The following is a 17,425-nucleotide window of genomic DNA, read 5'->3' as shown; positions in this document are numbered from 1 at the left end:
ACTCAGACCAAAAGTGCATATTTTCAGCCACAAAAAACCTCAAAAATTCGTCTTGTATGATTGTGTGATGCCCAAGGTGCCAGCTCGTCGATGTGCCAGTTATCACCACTTGTTGCAAACTGAGAGGGAAGGAATCCCGAGAGACCTTTGTCTATCAGTCCGGCAGATCGCTATGTATATAGGCCAAAGTGTCAGCACTGTTTAACACTGTGTCCCAGTGGTTGGGAGAACAAGGATTAACTGGAACACTACGAAGAGGTGCAGAGGAAAACCTGCACAGGTGAATTGTCAGACTAGAAGAATGGCACAGTTAACTTTTGCAAGTAAAATTGTGAATGAGACACCAGCGACCGGTGTTACATTGACTTCAGGCCAGTCTATCATGGTGCAGAGCAAGATTGCAATAGAGGTCTATGGCCTTCAGCGATGAGCCCTGCTTAGGGGAGACACCATATAAAATGCTGTAAAATTACCATGCAGTAAATTTTATAGAAGTGGGGGGAGGGGGGGGGATGCCCAGCATAAAGGAACTGCAACAAAAATGGTAACTTCGTGAACTCTGCACAAAATCCGGCCACGTAGAGCATTTAATTATCCGATTTGGCTCTTATCTCTTATGCAGAAAGTGAAGGAGTGTCCCGTATGAAGGCTCCTTGCTACACATTTCTTGGGCAACAAGTCTGCATTCCGATGACTCATGGCTTAACATCGCAGTAGCTCCGCCAAATATTGTGGCAGGTTGCTAATGACCAGTAATTCTATATCTGTATTCCATAGACCAAATGAGCCGAGCACCAAAGACTGACATAAAAGACCTTTCTCTTAGTGTATTACTGTATATAAACGAAATCTGCCCAAATGACAGCGCTCCGAGGCTTTCCTGTGGTCCCATACTTGCTCCAGGACTGGCGCCTTTGTTCTGCCACGTGCTGGAACACAATTGCCTCGAGCTTATACTTCTTACAGATTACACATAACATATTTAGACAGTTTATGCCAATGGCAAGTGCCAACTACTGCTGGACTTGATCGCCTCTAGCACTTTTTAAATGCCCATGAAAGGACCAATCTGTTTATCATAACTTTCTACCAAGGTGTTAATATACAAAAGCCGATTCCAGTATTACCAAATATGCTTGACTTTGATCGCATTGCAATATATAACATGACAGGCGAAAGTGTTTGTTTTTCTATTGCCCAAATAGTGTGTTAAAAAGCCTGGCTGGCTTCACACAGGGCGGATTTGCAGCGCAAATTCCATCTCCAATTTTGCTGCAGCGAATCCGCCGGCAGCCTCTAATCCCAGAGTTAGCCAGCCATGTGGGCGAGATTTGTCAAAAATCTCATCCACACGGGACGGCCAATCTCTCGCGGCAAAGCCGGCGCGGATTCCACAGCATGTCCAGTTTTTTTTGGTTTTCCGTTGCCGCCGCGCTCTCCTCTACGGGAGCGCCAGCCGCAACGGAAAAGCATGTGGCTAAGCTGCTCCAAAACCCACGCCTAAGTGCCGCGGGTTCTGAAGCAGTGCTTTCCCAGCGGAAATCTGTTTTTCGCTGCGGCCAAACCGTGAGATTTCCGCCAGGATTCCGCCCTGTGGGAACCCAGCCTTGGTGATTCTCTGGCTTTCAACAGATGGCCACACCGCTTCTGACTACCTGATACATACTGTATTAGTATACATCATTGGTCTAACACTACACCTGCTGTGATTGATCAGTGGACTACCGATGCATACTAATACACAGCGTGCATCAGGTAGGCAGAGAAGCGGCAAGGCCATCTTCTGTTTGTCCATGCCCGGTGGGTCGCTTTAACGATATTGTGAATGAAGCCTGGCTTCTTCTACAAAGGGGCTTTAAGTATCTGGACCACAACTGGCCTGTCGCTTCTTCCCACCTGAGAATCGCACTTCTGAACACCTAGCAGATCTCTGCTGTAGAAGGCTGCAGTCTTCAGAAGATACTTGTGTGCGGACATCCGGAAGGAGCGCAGTCCTCAGTAGTGAGTTATGTCTGACTTTTAGGAATGTCTCTCCTATATTTTTATTTTCCCATAATTCTTCATTGTAACAGTCCCAGCTATTTGTATGTGTCAGAAAGCAAACCTTTGCTCCTTACCTTGTACATACCAGGCCGGTGGCTAATGCCTGTGTAAACCTTCTTAAACACAGACCAATACATGTATTAGAACAGTTATAGCCGAAACACTCTGGTTGCAAAATATTTCCCATGCTGACATGTGTGTTTGTACCCATGAGGTTCACACAGAGGTTATGGCACGGCTGCCTGTTTTTCTGGTTTTCTATTGCTAATGTTGTATTCCTCTCAAATAAAAGAACAGCTCTCCCTTAGGCTTCCTACACACGGGCGTGCCAACTTACCGTTTACCCACGAATGCAAGGTGTGTTTTTTTTGTTTTTTTTTTTGTTTTGTCAGACTCCTTCCACCACTTCAGATAAAGTAGCGCTCCTCTGGTGATGCGGGAAGAAATTGTTCCTGTATATGACCTCATTCGAAAGAATGGGGTTCACGTTCGTGAGTGTTTTCTTTTGGCAATGTGAATGCTGCTTTAGGCTGCCTGTCCACGGATGCTACTGCATTGGGTTCCCCGCGGCAATAATCCGGCCGTAAGGAACGCAGTGCACGTTTTTCATAGCTTTTGCTATGGAAAGCGCATATCCCACCCCCCTTGCAGATTGCCGTGATTCTCCGCGGTGAGCCTGTCTGCTGACTCCTGGGCGGCGTATCCGCCACAGGATTTCGCAACGACCGTGGACAGGCAGCCTTAGGTCGGGCTCTTATGTTGCCTAAAGCTGCACCTTTGGATGCAAAAAACAAACCCTCTTAACCCTTTGCAATCCAATTTTGAATTCAGTGTTTCCTAGGGGGCTTTCTTTCTGCCATTTTACAATGGCACCATCTGCTGGCTAGAGCCAGTACTGCAGTATGGGACATGCTGGAGAGGCCCCCCCCCCCGACAACAGAGCAGCCAGTAATACAGTAAGAATACCCTGCCGGACGGGCGCGTAGCTAGAGGCTCATGGGCCCGGGTGCAAAAGTTTAGCTTGGGGGGGGCCCCCCTACAGACCCCTCCAACCCCCACTCCTTTTCACAGCTACTACTTCATCACTTTTAGCTACATTACTATTTTATTTTTTTTTTAAATGGCCCATCAATAGATCATTAGTAATCAGGGGTTTTAGCAGAGTTTTAAAACATCCAGAACACAAGCCTCAAGGCATGCTTTGCCTCCTCAGGAAAGAAAGGAGAGAAAAAAAAAAAAAATTATATATATATATATACTGGAGACAGCATAATAATAATACATACAATAGAGACAACATAAGCTAACTTTATATAACATGTTAGGGCTCATGTCCACGGCCAGGTTTTCACCACCTATTATGCGTGCGTTGCGCACACACACGTGGTGCGCAGTGAACGGAGTCAATGAAAGTCAATGGACTGCGTGTAGATATGCAAGAGAAATAAATCCCAGCATGCTCTTTCTTTGTGTACCATACAACGTGAGCGCTATACACTTGTATGGGCTGCATGTGATACACCGCCCATACGCAATACATTGTTTCAATACGCATTGACACTCTAAACACTCCCCATCACATGGAATACCCCTTGTCGTTGTATCCCCCACTCCCCATTACACAGAACGCCCCTTGTTTTCCCCCCACACACTCCCCATCACACAGGATCCCTCTCGTTCTCCCCCCTCCCCCCATCACACAGGGTGCCCCTCGTGCTCCCCACCCCCGTCACACAGGGTCCCGCACACTGACCGCAGTTTCAGCCCCCTTCAGTAGCCTTGAGTACTTCCAGCAACCTCATTGGTTGTTGGGGACACACCTTCCTTTCAGATGTGCCCGAGGATACATTTACATAGAGCTGTGCACGAGAAGCAGGTGCTGACAGGAGTACAGTACACAGATCTGCGGTGTATTCAGAGCTGTGGAAGCACGAGAAGCAGTGAATACACCGCAGATCTGTGGACTGTACTCCTGTCAGCACCTGCTTCTCGTGCACAGCTCTGTGTAACTGTATCCTTGGGCACATCTGAAAGGAAGGTGTGTCCCCAACAACCAATGAGGTTGCTGGAAGTACTCAAGGCTACTGAAGTGGGGCTGAAAAGAAACATGCGCGTGGGCCGGCAGCTTCGCCTGCAGAGGGGAGGATACTGAGCGGAGGTCCGGGAGGAAGCGCCGGCGTGCAGGAGAAGCTGCCGGCCGGCGCAGAGACCTTAATGAAAGTAACTGCGGTCAGTCCATGTGAAAGAGGGCCCCCTGGGGCTCAGGGGCCGGGTCGCAACTGCGACCCCAGCACCCCCTATATGTACGCCTATGCTGCTGGACGTCTTTCAACATCAGAAGCTTTACAGCCTTCAATCAGAATGTCTTCAGATGTCAGACAGTGGATTGGAAAGGGTTCAATTGACATTGTTCATTTGGTGGATCTGAGACTGACACACTGTATAAGACCCCTTTTACACTGATGGATCGCTCAAAACTGTCACTCACTGTTTGAGTGACCATCTTTGCATAGTCTATAGATCCTACTTAAGAGCTATCAAGGCAGAGTGGGACACCACTGCTATCACTCAGCAAACAATACAGCTTTCTGCATAAGCAAACAGCTGTATTGTTTGCGATTACAGCTCGCATCCCGCTGTGAACTACCAGCGGGACACAAGCTGTAAGAATCTTATCAGTGCTGCCAACTGTGATAAGTCTGTACCGCTGATGAGTTCATTGCTCAATTCAAGAAAACTAGAATTGAGCGTGAAACAACTCATGCATGAAAACTGCACTATTTCCGTGCATTTAGACCCAACGATTCACACTCAAAATATGGCTTTAAGCGAATTTTGAGCCAGAAACGTTGGGTCTAAATGGGCCTTAACATAAGCTTGAATGTCCTGTATATGATGCTGCTAACATTCACCTTTTTATTGCTTCTTTGAAAAACCGTATTTGAGTACCACCTGTTAGACCGGGATTACTGTGTCATTGACCTTCTAGGCGAAAAACCGTATGTGAAAATAAAGTGAGAAGCGCTAACTCGACTCGTACGTGCATTGGTGTGGGAGTGACTGCCTGCATCTCATGTGCTCCATTCACCCATCTGTCCCAGGTCCTCTAGTGACAGTGAAAACTGGATACTTGGCTATATACTGAGATCATTTAGAGGCTTTGACCCAAAGGGAGGTGTCTTTAAAGATAGGAACCCATCCGATAAGGTTCGTGTGGACATGGCGGGTGGGCCCATATGTTTTTATAAAAATGAGCTAAGAAGCCTACATTGTTGGTGTGGTCAGTATGAGCAGTTGTGTACCTTTATTCAGATACTGTGTGAGTGCTGAGGCTCGTTGCTGTAAAAATTGGGACTGAGGGACGCAACGTGGCTCGCTTTTTTTTCTTTCTATTGATGACCGACAGCTCATCAATAGATTGGCTCAGATCCACACAAATCAGCTGCGCCCCTGCCATTACAGTCGGGAGGAAACCAAGCGCTGACCATAGCGCAGCGGTCCGATAGGTTTTGCAGTGCAGTTCATGGCGAATTCAACCATAAAGGTAACAGCGCTTGATGTCAGCTGATCAGCAGGGGTCCGAACTGAGGGTCCCTGTTGGTTGATAGAAAAGATAACAACATCTCAGAATAACCCTTTTTAACCTTGTTTAAACATGGCCGTACTATGAAGCCGAGCTTACTGGAGGTGCGTGTGTTGGCAGATTCCATCTTTTATCAGGAAGCTTCAGATTTAATGTTTGCGGATTACCCAATAAGCCGCTTACATTTCTGTCAAGTGAACAACTAAAGACGTGTTTTTATGCAGCATCACCGACCATCTGCGGAATGTCTTCATTGTATGTTAAAGGGCTGATCCCATCTCAGGGTTTATGGTATATCCATAGGATAAGTGGTACGTTAGATGGGTGCAGGACCTGCACCCGCCTCTAGTTCTGGCCCCCACTGCTCTTGGCCCTACAGCACAAAGTGTCACAGATTGTGGAAACAGCTATGTATGAAAGCTCTGCCCATATGCAATGTATTGTCCGCTGCCTTTACCAATGTACAGGGCTTACGCAGCATGATATACGCAGAGAAATGGCGCATGCTGCGATTATTCTCATGCGTATCGACATGCAGTGTCTACCCACTCGTGTGCATAGATTGGTGATAATCCATCGACTCCATTTACTGCATATTGCATGCCCTGGCAACACGTGTAATATGCGGTGAACCGCCCGTGGACACGAGCTCTCGCTGTGCGACGCTGTTTGCACAACTCCTATTTGATTTATTTTGGAGTTACAGAAACTGCATGGCCCAACTGCTTGTAGTGGTTATCTCCGTCCTCCTATCAAATGGTGTTTCCATCACCACCATTTACAGTAGGTGATGATCACAGTTCACCTCTTCCCCTACCCTGCACAAGTCACACAGCATACCTAGAACACTCTCCCATAGAAGTCAGTGGGTCCCTTCTTCCTATTGTGTCTATGGCCCATGATTTAACAGATCTTTAAATGCTGCTAACTGCAGCTCTGGCAAGATGGCCGCTCCATAGTCCTATGCAGACAATGGAATAAAAAAACTAATCCGGAAATAAAACCTTATAAAATAGAACACTTTCACAATGTGTTTTAATTGGATGGGGGTATAAATGATGCATATGGAGCAGTAAGTCGCTGTCCACGTGTCGTCCAAGCCGTTCTGTATAGTCGGGTGATGCACAATGCTCTCATCTGACAGCAGTCGGCACTTATAAGCAGATGAAGCCTGAAGACTGCAGTGTGTTAATTGCCTAAAACCTCTTAGTATCTAGCGAATGAACCTTTTTCTGGCTAATGTTATGGCCATGTAGTAAATGCCTGATATTCGGGCCGTGGTGTCGGCACGCTCGCTGATTGCGTAAGGGACATGTCTGATGGCCACCTGTCACACTTGTGCCGTACCTGTCATCAGGTAGAAGTGTCCTGTGCCATCCTACAGCTGCACCAATGTGACTTCTGTACCTTTCCATCCAGCCCTCATTTACATGATTTTGACTGGAAAATGGGCTGCCAAGCCAACAAGCAGCGTAGTGATGTCTCCGTAGTAAAATTACTGAACGCTACGGATTATCTGTTTCTCTGAAGCCTCATATAACAAGGCTGCAGTATTGTTGGCCTTGCCCACCTCTTACCCTGTAGTGGAGGAAGCCATCCGCAAAACTGAATGGTGTGACCGTCTCTATCCATAACGAATCCCGGCACCATTAATCCTGTGACTAGGGAACATGGGCATTAGCCAAGTGCTGAGTCACTATAGACCCTCCACTCTTACATATCACAGCCCCTAAGGCCGGCTGCACACTCGGGATCCAGCTGTGAGCCCGGCCGGCGACCTTGCATACCTGCATTATTTGCTCCCCATCGGTCATGCGCAGTACAGATTTTTTTTTTTTCTTAAATATTTTGTTTCCCACCCTGTTGCTAGACAATGACGTGGGTACCCGGCCCATATGCAATGTTAATTGTGTATGGGCTGCAAGTCGGATGGCCTCTGACTTCAATGGAGGCCGTCCATGCGGAGTCTGTAGCAAAATGGAGCATGCAATTTTTGTTTTCCCTCCACTCGTGGAATACGTGATTCATATCAGAGTGTAAAGGAAAGAACGTAACTCTTCAATGTGGATCCTCTGCGTAGAAGCTGATCACAGATTCTGCACAAGGAATCTGGTCGTGTGAAGCCGGCCTAATATCGGTGAGGGGGGCAGTTTAGTGGTTTTCTGTGATTGCTCAAAATCCCTGCAAAACTGCTGCAGCTTGTAATTTTGAAACAGAAAGGTACAACTTGACTACAATGTAGGTATATATCCCACAACTAGTTGGTGACTAGTTCCAAAAAATGGTTCCAAATTAGTTTTGGATACCAAAATGCCTTTTATTTAAAAAATCTGGGGGTCCAACTCCATAAGCAAGTAGCTATCGCCCCTGCACAGGTAGGTTGTTCTGTAGTGTATCTAGTTCAGTACACTGTAATGTAAATGGGGGGGGGGGGGGGGAGATGAGCGCACACAATTTGCTGAAACGGTCTCCTTAGAACATCCCACTCATGTAGCAGATATATATTCTGTGTATCTCTGCAGGATTTGTTATATTTTTAATGCTATTTTTTTTCTCCTGTGTATTACATTTCGGGTGAAGTAGATGAAATTTCAATAAGTCTCATTCTCACAGAACAGAAATAATCTGCTGCACAAGTTGACCCATGCTCCAGTTTTTAACTTCCCCAGCATATGGATTTATGCCACAGATCTCACCTTGTCACTTGAGGGTGTGAAACTTGTGGCAAATCCACCCCACGGCCTGATATAGCCCTCACGATGCATGTGAAAGCCCCAGGCATTTTCATCTGAAAACAGCCTCTCATCACTTCGGGGATGGAGGGAATCCCCCGCCATGACTGTCAGAGCTGCTGTAGAGGATCGCAGAGTTTTCCCATTGCTTTCAATGAGGTTGGCGCTGCTGCTGCTGGCCCCATTGACAGCAATGGGCGATATTGCAGGAAGACAGAACGTGCTGCGATGTGTTTCCCGCATAGCTTCGCATCACAGTCATGCAGGAAAACCTCGCTGAGATGTAGAACTACCAGAGGAACCCATCCTATATTTTTTTTATTTTTTTTTTTTTCAGATGACTATTGTGTATGGAGAACTTTTTGAAGCAAAAAGTTAAAGGGGTTTTCCAGGGAGAATACTACTGATGACATATCCTCAGCATAGGTCTTCAATAGTCGATCGTCCAGGGTCCATCGCTTGGGACCCCGACCAATCAGCTGAGCAGGCGCTTGCTGTTGGAGCCGAAGCAGCAGAACTCTTCACGCCCTCCTCTAAAGTGGCCTGACTTCAATGAGAGCCATGCCTGCAGTTGCAAGCGCCGGCCACTACATGGAGGTCGGTGCAGAGACTTCTGCTCCGACGTCTGTATGTACAGCGCTGACAGCATGCACCGGCTCAGCTGACCCCAAGCAACAGACCCCAGCCAATCAGCTGATAGGTCAGCAGTGGTATTTTCCACAGAAAACCCCCTTAAACTGGGGAAGAAAAAAAACTGTCACCCAAGCAACCACCAATCGCATTGCAGCTTTCATTTTTTTTGTAGAAAGCTTGTAAATGAAAAAGAATTGATATCTTCTACTGTTAGTTTTACTTTCCTCCTTTATTGGCTGGTCAATGTTCCACAACAGCGTGTACAAAGGGAGAGCTTTCACTACTGAAAACTCAGGTTTTCATGGCACAAATTGCGGCACCACTGTTGCACATGGTTTCTATCACATTTACCATGTGCTTTAGACCCTTTCGGATACCTCTTTTATGACTTGTCTAACAAAATTCCTTTGTGGAGAAGGGGGCGTAGTCTAAATAGAATGTTGGGCTTCAAAGTTTATGCCAAATGTAGGTATAAACTGAGCCAACTGATAGGTGGTATAAAGCCCTTTTACGTGGGATGATCAGGTGCAGAAGAGCCCAACAATCGTCCCTACAATTGGGTCTCCTGTGTTTTTATGCAGGAGCAATGATCACTCAGCGAACACAGGCGGAGTTGCCGGGGATCTCTTCAGCTGCCGCCTCCGTTCACAGTAAACAGGCAGGCGTTCATAGACTAACAGCTACCTGTTCACACAGGCAGATTGTCTGCAGAAACTGAGTAACGATAAGTGAACAAATTCATCGTTCAGTCGCTGCCGGCATTTACACTCAACAATTGTCCATATTCCCGTGATCCAGCGAGGATCGGAATGATTGGCGTCTGTAAAAGGTCCCGTATACTAGATGGTCTAGAGATTCCGTTTTTTTTTTTGTTTTTTTTTTATCTTTTAGGATATGTTACACTTTTTTCCCTCTAGTTTTAAATTTGACTTAGAGGAAAAACCCTAAAATATTTATATAGGAATTTCCATTTTAATTGCAACCTTGGTGTAACTCATGAGTCAGATTCCTAGAAGTGCAACTATTTCACAATTATATTTTTTTTACCATGAATATCTATTGAAGTCTGAGAAGTTACAACATGTGACTTGGCTCATGTGACTACATGGTTGTAGCGCTGGGCTTCTGCCTCTAATCCACTACTATAGAGCAGTGTTCCCCAACTCCAGTCCTCAGGGACCGCCAACAGGTCATGTTTTCAGGATTTCCTCAGTGTTGCACAGGTGATGTAATTACTGTCAGTGCCTCAGACATTGCTACAGGTGGTCTTACTATAGGATATCCTGAAAACATGACCTGTTGGTGGTCCCTGAGGACTGGAGTTGGGGACCCCTGCTATAGAGTGTAGCGCACATCTCTAGAGTTTTGTGAACTTTGCCAGATATAATGCAACATGTGAGAAGAGCTTCTCTGATAGAACCTTTGTATTGTGTGATGGTCTACAAGTAGCATCAACCCTATAGTAAAGCATTTTGTTATACTTTAGAATGCTATCTTATGTTGCTTCCGGTTTGAACAAACGGCAAATTCGATTAGAAGGATTCACTTATTAGGACACTTTTGGCTTATGTCAACAAATGTGGCATCTGTTATGTGTATCAGGTCATAAACTCTGATCTCTGAATTTTATTTATTTTTTTTTCTGACTGAAAATCCCCAAAAATTCATATTGCACATTTTCCTTTAATTCAGGATATAGCACAGGGCACTCGCGGTCTTCCAGTCTGTCTGAGTTGAGCCATCGGAGGAACACCTCAGTAGGCAGCGCTTCCACTGGTATTGGGAGTATTCCAGAACCAATCGAAGACGGCAGCAAGACTCTGACCTTCAACCAGGATATAAAGGAAGAGGGATCTTCCTCTGAAAAGCTGAGCAGGTACAGTATGAGACGTTCTTATGATGGGACTGCTTATTGCAAGCTGTACACATGATAGATGTAAAACCAATTAGCACTGCGTCTACATAGAAAATAGGAGCAAGCCGCAGAGACCTCGTCCCAGCCATCTCCTCTGCAGGAAGTCTAAAAGGAAGTGGGTAGCACTCCGACATCTAAATAAAGGCTGGTTCCATTAGTTCCTCATGTTGTAATGTGTCAGCGACTAAATAAAACCCTAATATATATAATGGCGCGCTGCCTGCTTCCCTTTTTTAACATTCAATTAAATACATTAATAGCGGTGTTCAGTAATACCATCTCTTCGGCTGTAGGCCTCCGGTGAAACAAGACTCTGTTGAGTCTCAGTTGAAAAGGGTGGATGCTACCCGAGTCAATGCAGATGATGTAATAGAAACCATTCTCCAAAGCCAGGACTTTACCCTTGACTCAAGTGCAGAAGGTAAGTGTTACCAAGTACCACTTAGAGGGGTTACAGTTTTTCTCCGTTGCACTCTAAATATCATAACTTTTGCTCCCTCTACTGTGATAACTTAGATAGGGCATTGTTTTTTGTGAGACTAGGTGTATCTTATGTAGCTGACCTTTTTGTTACACATACATTAGCATTTATATTCACTTTTAGTTTGGCCAAAAAAAATCCCTTTTTAATTTTTAAGCCTTGCATTGGTTGCTATGGCCATGGCAGTACTAAATAACCTAATGAATGGGTCATGCTAATGGGTCTGAATTTGGCACAGAGAGCATGACTCGACGAACCCTTGTCATTTGTACCTCCATCTAATCTGTGACAATGGCAAGAAGCTTCTTATCCACATGAAATCCTTTTGTAGGCATGGCAGCCCAACACCTGGTGGAATCTATGCCTCAGTGAATTGCTGTAGTTCTTAAGGCCAACAGAGGTCCAATGTGGTACTAGCTGGAGCATCTCTAAAGTGGCCATTTCTGTGTATGCATCTACATGCCATTACATTACCCCATGTACTAATAGGGCAGGTTTAGGTATTGTACTAACAAGTGACAATATGACCAGAAAACACTAACGTTTTTCAGTGGGCCATGACCATATCACAGGGAATTCTTATCGTGATCGAAAGGGTTAAACCTGGTGATCGAAGGCTCCTCTTGATCCCTGCCGTTAGCACGGGGCGGTGACTATTAGTGTTTCCACATTCCTGATATTTGCTATGCCCATGCGATCAACATGACAAGTCTGCTTATCAGAATGCAGCATCTGCCTGCCACTCGTGACCAGCAGACTCGCTGGTTCTTAATGTGGTCAAATCACTACTTTCTGTTTGTATTAATATCCCTCCTCTTGGTTTCTTGTAGAAGAAGGTCTAAGGCTGTTTGTAGGACCCGGAGGGAGCACTGCTTTTGGAAGTCATCACTTACCAAACAGGTAAATGCTGCGTGACTCGATCAGGATGTCAGGGGGTAGAAAGCCTCTGTTTATGTAGACTCATTTGCCTCGGTAGATGTGGCGATCACTCACTGTTACAATACACTCTATCACTGGTGATGGAGATGTTGTTCTCCACCAGTCCCATGGATTAAGAATGGATCAGCAATGTGCATGCTCGACTGCCTCTCCATATAAACTCCTCATTGCCGTCACCCCCACTTTAGTGTTTGGTGAAGCCCCCAATGATCACCGATCCTGTTCCAGATTATAAGTGTTTGGTGGAAAGCCCTTTAATGTCTTCCCACTATATGATGTACATTTACGTAATGCAGCGTCGGGGCATGTATGAAGAGAGATCACAGGGCGACCTCTCTTCATACAGCATGGACATTAGCTGTTTACTACAGCTGACACCCGCGGGCAATAACTGCAATCAGCTGCACGGCCGATCACTACTAATAACCCTTTTAAATGACACTGTCAATTCTGACAGCGGCATTTAAATCCCCCCCCCCCCCCCCCCCCCATTTCCCCTGCGATGAGATTGCAGAGAGATGTGCGGGTGTCATGGCAGCCGGAGGCCCTCTGAAATGCTCCAGGACTGTCTTAGCAGACTGCCTATAAAGCCATCCCATGGGGTGGCTTGATAGACGGCTTGTCAGATTGCAGTATGATGTAATGCTATTGCATTATATCATACTGTAGGAGTGATCAAAGCATTGCTAGTTGGGGTCCCTTAGTGGGGGCTAAAAAAAAAAGTAAAAAATAAGATCAATCGAGTTTTTACTATTTGTGAAAAGAAAGTAAGCTTTTAAATCACCCCCCCCCCCCCCCCACTGCCATATCTATAGTGAAAAAATAAATCTAAATCGTGAAACAAAACTACAAATTTGGTATCGCTGCTTCCATAAAAGTCCGATCTAAGTCACCAATTGTTGATCGGCAGGCGTCTGCTGTCCAAAGCCCCCACAATCTGCTGATCGCTGGACAATACGGTGCCATTGTGTTGCTGACGGCACACAACTGTGTGCACACTGCAGTGAATGGAGACTGCCTGCAATACCATCCCAGGCCACTACAGTGTACTCCGGCAGGGATACACTGCATAGAATCTCCACCTATCAACTATTGACTTGCCCTGAGGATAGATCATAAATGGTTCAGTGCTGGAAAACCCCTTTAACGAATAAGAGGACTGACTTTCTTTAATCTCCTTGCTATTGCCTTAACATGAAGATCAAAAAGTTCTTGCGTTGTCCATGTCTCACCACCTCCTCTACATTCCTTTTTAGGGTTGGTGCCGGACCATATGAACAGGTTGTCATAAAGCGCTGAGAAGACAAGACTGGATTGTGGGTGGCATATTTCTGCCCAGCCTGTATGGTTTAAATATTTGCAGACTTTTATGGAAAGAATAAACAGGTTTTTAATTTTCCAGCTGAGGATGCATGCTGTGCTGCGCAGGTCCAGGAGGGGTTCTTAGGTCTTCGTGAATATGAACATTCATTGTTTTCTTGGCAGAGGTCGAGCCTACACAACATCCTGTAGCATCCCAGTAATCAGATCTGCCACCAATCTCCGCAGTACATGGATTGTAAGGGCACTTGTACTGATGTACACTTCTTCTCTTTGACTGGGATGGACATCTTAATTAAATTAGCCGCATTCGTTGCAGAGACTTGCTGCAAAGGACATAGAAGGCCAAGTCTTATCAAATGCATTGTGTTCAAGCGCTAGTGTCAGTTCCACAGATAGGATGGGCTATGATGTATTGTAGCTATAAGGCACATATTAGATGGCTGTCTAAAATACTTACTCAACCATCAGCTAACATGATCACTCCCATACATGTGTGCGCCTGGATCGGCATGCATGTGTATGGGGAGAAAGACGCTGCCAGACTCGCCACAGCGCTCGATTATTTTTTTGGGGAAAAAAAAAGGATTGGGCAGTTAAAGTCCAACTGTCCGATCTTCATGTTCCTGGATATCCTCCATTAGGTGAAATCGGTAGGTATGGCCAATCTACATCTAGTGTGTCTGAGACCAACAAGGGTTATTTGTTTTAGATATGACTTATGATAGATTAATGAGAAGTAACCAAACTAGAGTAAAACTCATAAGCCACATCAGCTGTGCAACTAAATATAATATAGCATAAAAGCTGAGATATAATTATATGCGCAGTGCTGTTGAGATGCCTATAGTATGTAGTTTTTACAGCTCAGTTGGTCGCATCTACCGAAGTCTACAATAAGCCTACAGCAGTTGGCGTGGCTGCAGCTTGGGCCCCCTACCCATCAGCCGTTCTCTGGCCACTGCACTCTGGCATGGAGCTGACTTCTGCTGAAGCAGACAACTCCTTCCCTATTGCAATGGCCCAACTTGCTGATGCAGACCAAAATCCAACTGTAATGAATGGGAACTTGAAATGCACTACCCACGCCTGAGTGCCACAGCCTGACAAACATCTGGACCCCCACCGGTCTGCTATTGCTGGCCCTTCCTGAGACTGGGTCATCAATAGCTCATAACTGCTGCCAAAAGTCTAACTTTAACGGGAGTCGAGCGGGCAGTTTTTCTGATGCAAACTGCTGACCCCATTGTGTAGATGTATGGGAACAGGGCTAAAGCATAGCTTTAACACCACCATCACTGATGAAATCAGCCTTGATTCTCTGGCATGCACCGACACTCAGGAGGTGGGACAGCCTTATGAAAGGCGCTCTCCTGTCCAATGAGCTCCTCTGCAACATCCAATGAAGAAACTAACACAACTCTCCATTGGAGCTGTCCAGTAGCTCATTGGATAGAAAAGCCCCGCGTCAAGAGCATTTGTGGCTGCATGCACTGAGGAATAAAAGTTGACTAATCAGTGATGGGCATCACATCCTTAATAAAGCCCTACACCATGCAGTGACAAAACTGCTGCCAAACTCTCTTAACTCCCCAGCCAGTCTGCTTACTGCATCTTCTCCAGCCCTCTGGGTCACCTCATCTAAAGCAGTTTTTTTTTTTTTACTGATCCCCTTCAAGTGCTCGTTTGCAGATTCACAGACCGAAATCTGCAATGTATTGATGGGTCCATTGTTTGGCCCTATTGGCCAAATAGGCAGATGGGCCCATTGTTTTTGATGTGCAAATATGCAGTGAATACCTTTCATGTCTGTTCACGGTGTACTTGTACTGGCCTGTTCACTTCTATGGCTTATTTTGGTGAGTAAGGCGCACCCAACTAGGACACGCTGTGTATTTTTTCGCATGCCATAAAATCGTGTGAAAATGCACTCATCTGAATACTCCAATGTACATGAATGCGGATATAGCACAGTGTAATATGCTGTGTAACTATCCCCATGTGAGTGAAACCTAAGGCACCTTGCAAAAAGTTGTGGAAAGAATGAATCTTGCCAAAGAGTTTACTGTTTTATTTAGCATTATTAAAGCTCTGTGCACAAAGCCTGTATGACTCTAGTATGGAGTCACAGCTTCCATATAGCGCCGTACCCACTGAGCCTGCTGCTCTACGACATCTGATAGAGCATTGGCTTCATGTGGACAAAAATAACCCTCCCTGCTGCCATAGGCCCACAGCTATACCGTAGATGCTCCTTCCACATCTGGAGCCCTCCTATGTAACGGAGCTGTCATAGTTATCTGCATGAGGCCTAAAATTACTGTTCTTGGAATTGGGTGGGAAACCTTTTCACCAGCCACTCTTGTAGAAGACCAAGAAGAGATTATCGGTGCCAACTGCCCCGTGAAAGGTGGTTGTGCTGTAGAGAATATTACTACCCTTATTAACGCCGTCACCTCAGTGACTTTTGACCAAAAAAATTAAATAAAAATAAGGAAACCCCCAGTGGTAAGTGTTCATGTTAAAAATGCAGCATCCACATCACCATGTCACTTCCCAGCATCCATGCATTGTCCACTTTGAACCAACTTTTCAGATTTGGTTCCTATGCGTCTCTGCAGGAACAAGCCATCCCAGAGCTTTAGTCCAGGGCAGAGATGGGTCTCAGGTTTAGCTAATAGGATGTCCAAAGTGGTATTTGACAAAGACTTGTCATATAGTATATATCTTTCTATAAAAACATGCTAGAACTCCAATCAAAGTGCAATAGAGTTGTTCTCCAAGACAATCATAGGACTGAATCCAGTGCGAGGCTTCCATGCTGTCAGGTCAGCTGCAGCTTTCTCCAAGGTTGGTGCATTGTAGGAGAGGTGTAACTTGAAGATTCGAGCCCCCAACAATAATGCTTTATTCATAGTACTGGGCTCCCTATATGGAGAAGAGAGGCCTTATGGGCCCTTGTGCAGCCACAAGGAACCCAGTAGACACTTTTACTTCTGTGCATAGTTCCAACAAAACTAATTAAATCTCCTCAATCTGATGTTATTTCACTCACTATATACAGAAGTTTCTTGGCATATCATGTACCATCTCTATCCATGTGTATTTATACCAGCCTCTTCTCTAAACCATCTATAGCATTTCACCCCCCCCCTTCATTATAACTACGGCTCCCCATTAATTCCCTGTGGCATGCATCTCCATTATCAGACCAGAATGTAGAGTTGAATTCATGTATTGTACTGAAGAGGGTGAATAAAATAATCCTTGTATGGGAACGTAAGATCGAAGGACCTAGCCCGGGTCTTCCAGTAACTCTGCTCTATGTTGTACATTACACTACCTATAACCTGTCTCCACCCATATTGTATAGCAGTGCTGACCACCTAACTCGCTCATGTTTACACTATATTTGGCAGGGGGTTCTGTGGTAGGGACTTCATGATGAAGAATATCACATGTTGTGTTTATGTGTATAGTAAATCTATAAACTTTTATGGAAAGAATGAAGAAGCATTGGCTAGAACCTACAGGGAAACGACCTATTTTGATGCGAAGCAAGCCTTTCATTTATGGTGCAATCTTGAATTTGGTTTGTAAAATAGTATTTTTATATATATAGCCGTTATTGTTATTATACGTGTTTATTTTATGACCCTTTCTAAAAAGCAGTACTCTCGTGACGCTTCATTGGCACCAGTGACTTTGCAGTAAATATATTTGATCTAGATATTTTGTACCAGCTGCTCTCCAAAATAAATCTGTCTTTGGGATTCGGA

General features: G+C 45.3%; 1 protein-coding gene across 1 annotated transcript in view; it reads left to right on the top strand.

The window, feature by feature from the left end:
- Positions 1 to 17,425, top strand: part of EEIG2 (EEIG family member 2) — a 30,153-nt gene extending 12,728 nt beyond the window's left edge. The window contains exons 8-11 of the mRNA XM_066597198.1: positions 10,684 to 10,867; positions 11,200 to 11,327; positions 12,218 to 12,287; positions 13,583 to 17,425. Of these exons, the coding sequence (XP_066453295.1) occupies positions 10,684 to 10,867; positions 11,200 to 11,327; positions 12,218 to 12,287; positions 13,583 to 13,625 (425 nt within the window). The 3' untranslated portion in view covers positions 13,626 to 17,425. The remainder of the gene's footprint in view (positions 1 to 10,683; positions 10,868 to 11,199; positions 11,328 to 12,217; positions 12,288 to 13,582) is intronic.

Source organism: Eleutherodactylus coqui, chromosome 3 (assembly GCF_035609145.1).
Source record: "Eleutherodactylus coqui strain aEleCoq1 chromosome 3, aEleCoq1.hap1, whole genome shotgun sequence".
Taxonomy (NCBI): domain Eukaryota; kingdom Metazoa; phylum Chordata; class Amphibia; order Anura; family Eleutherodactylidae; genus Eleutherodactylus; species Eleutherodactylus coqui.
This window is presented reverse-complemented; position numbering and strand designations above follow the sequence as displayed.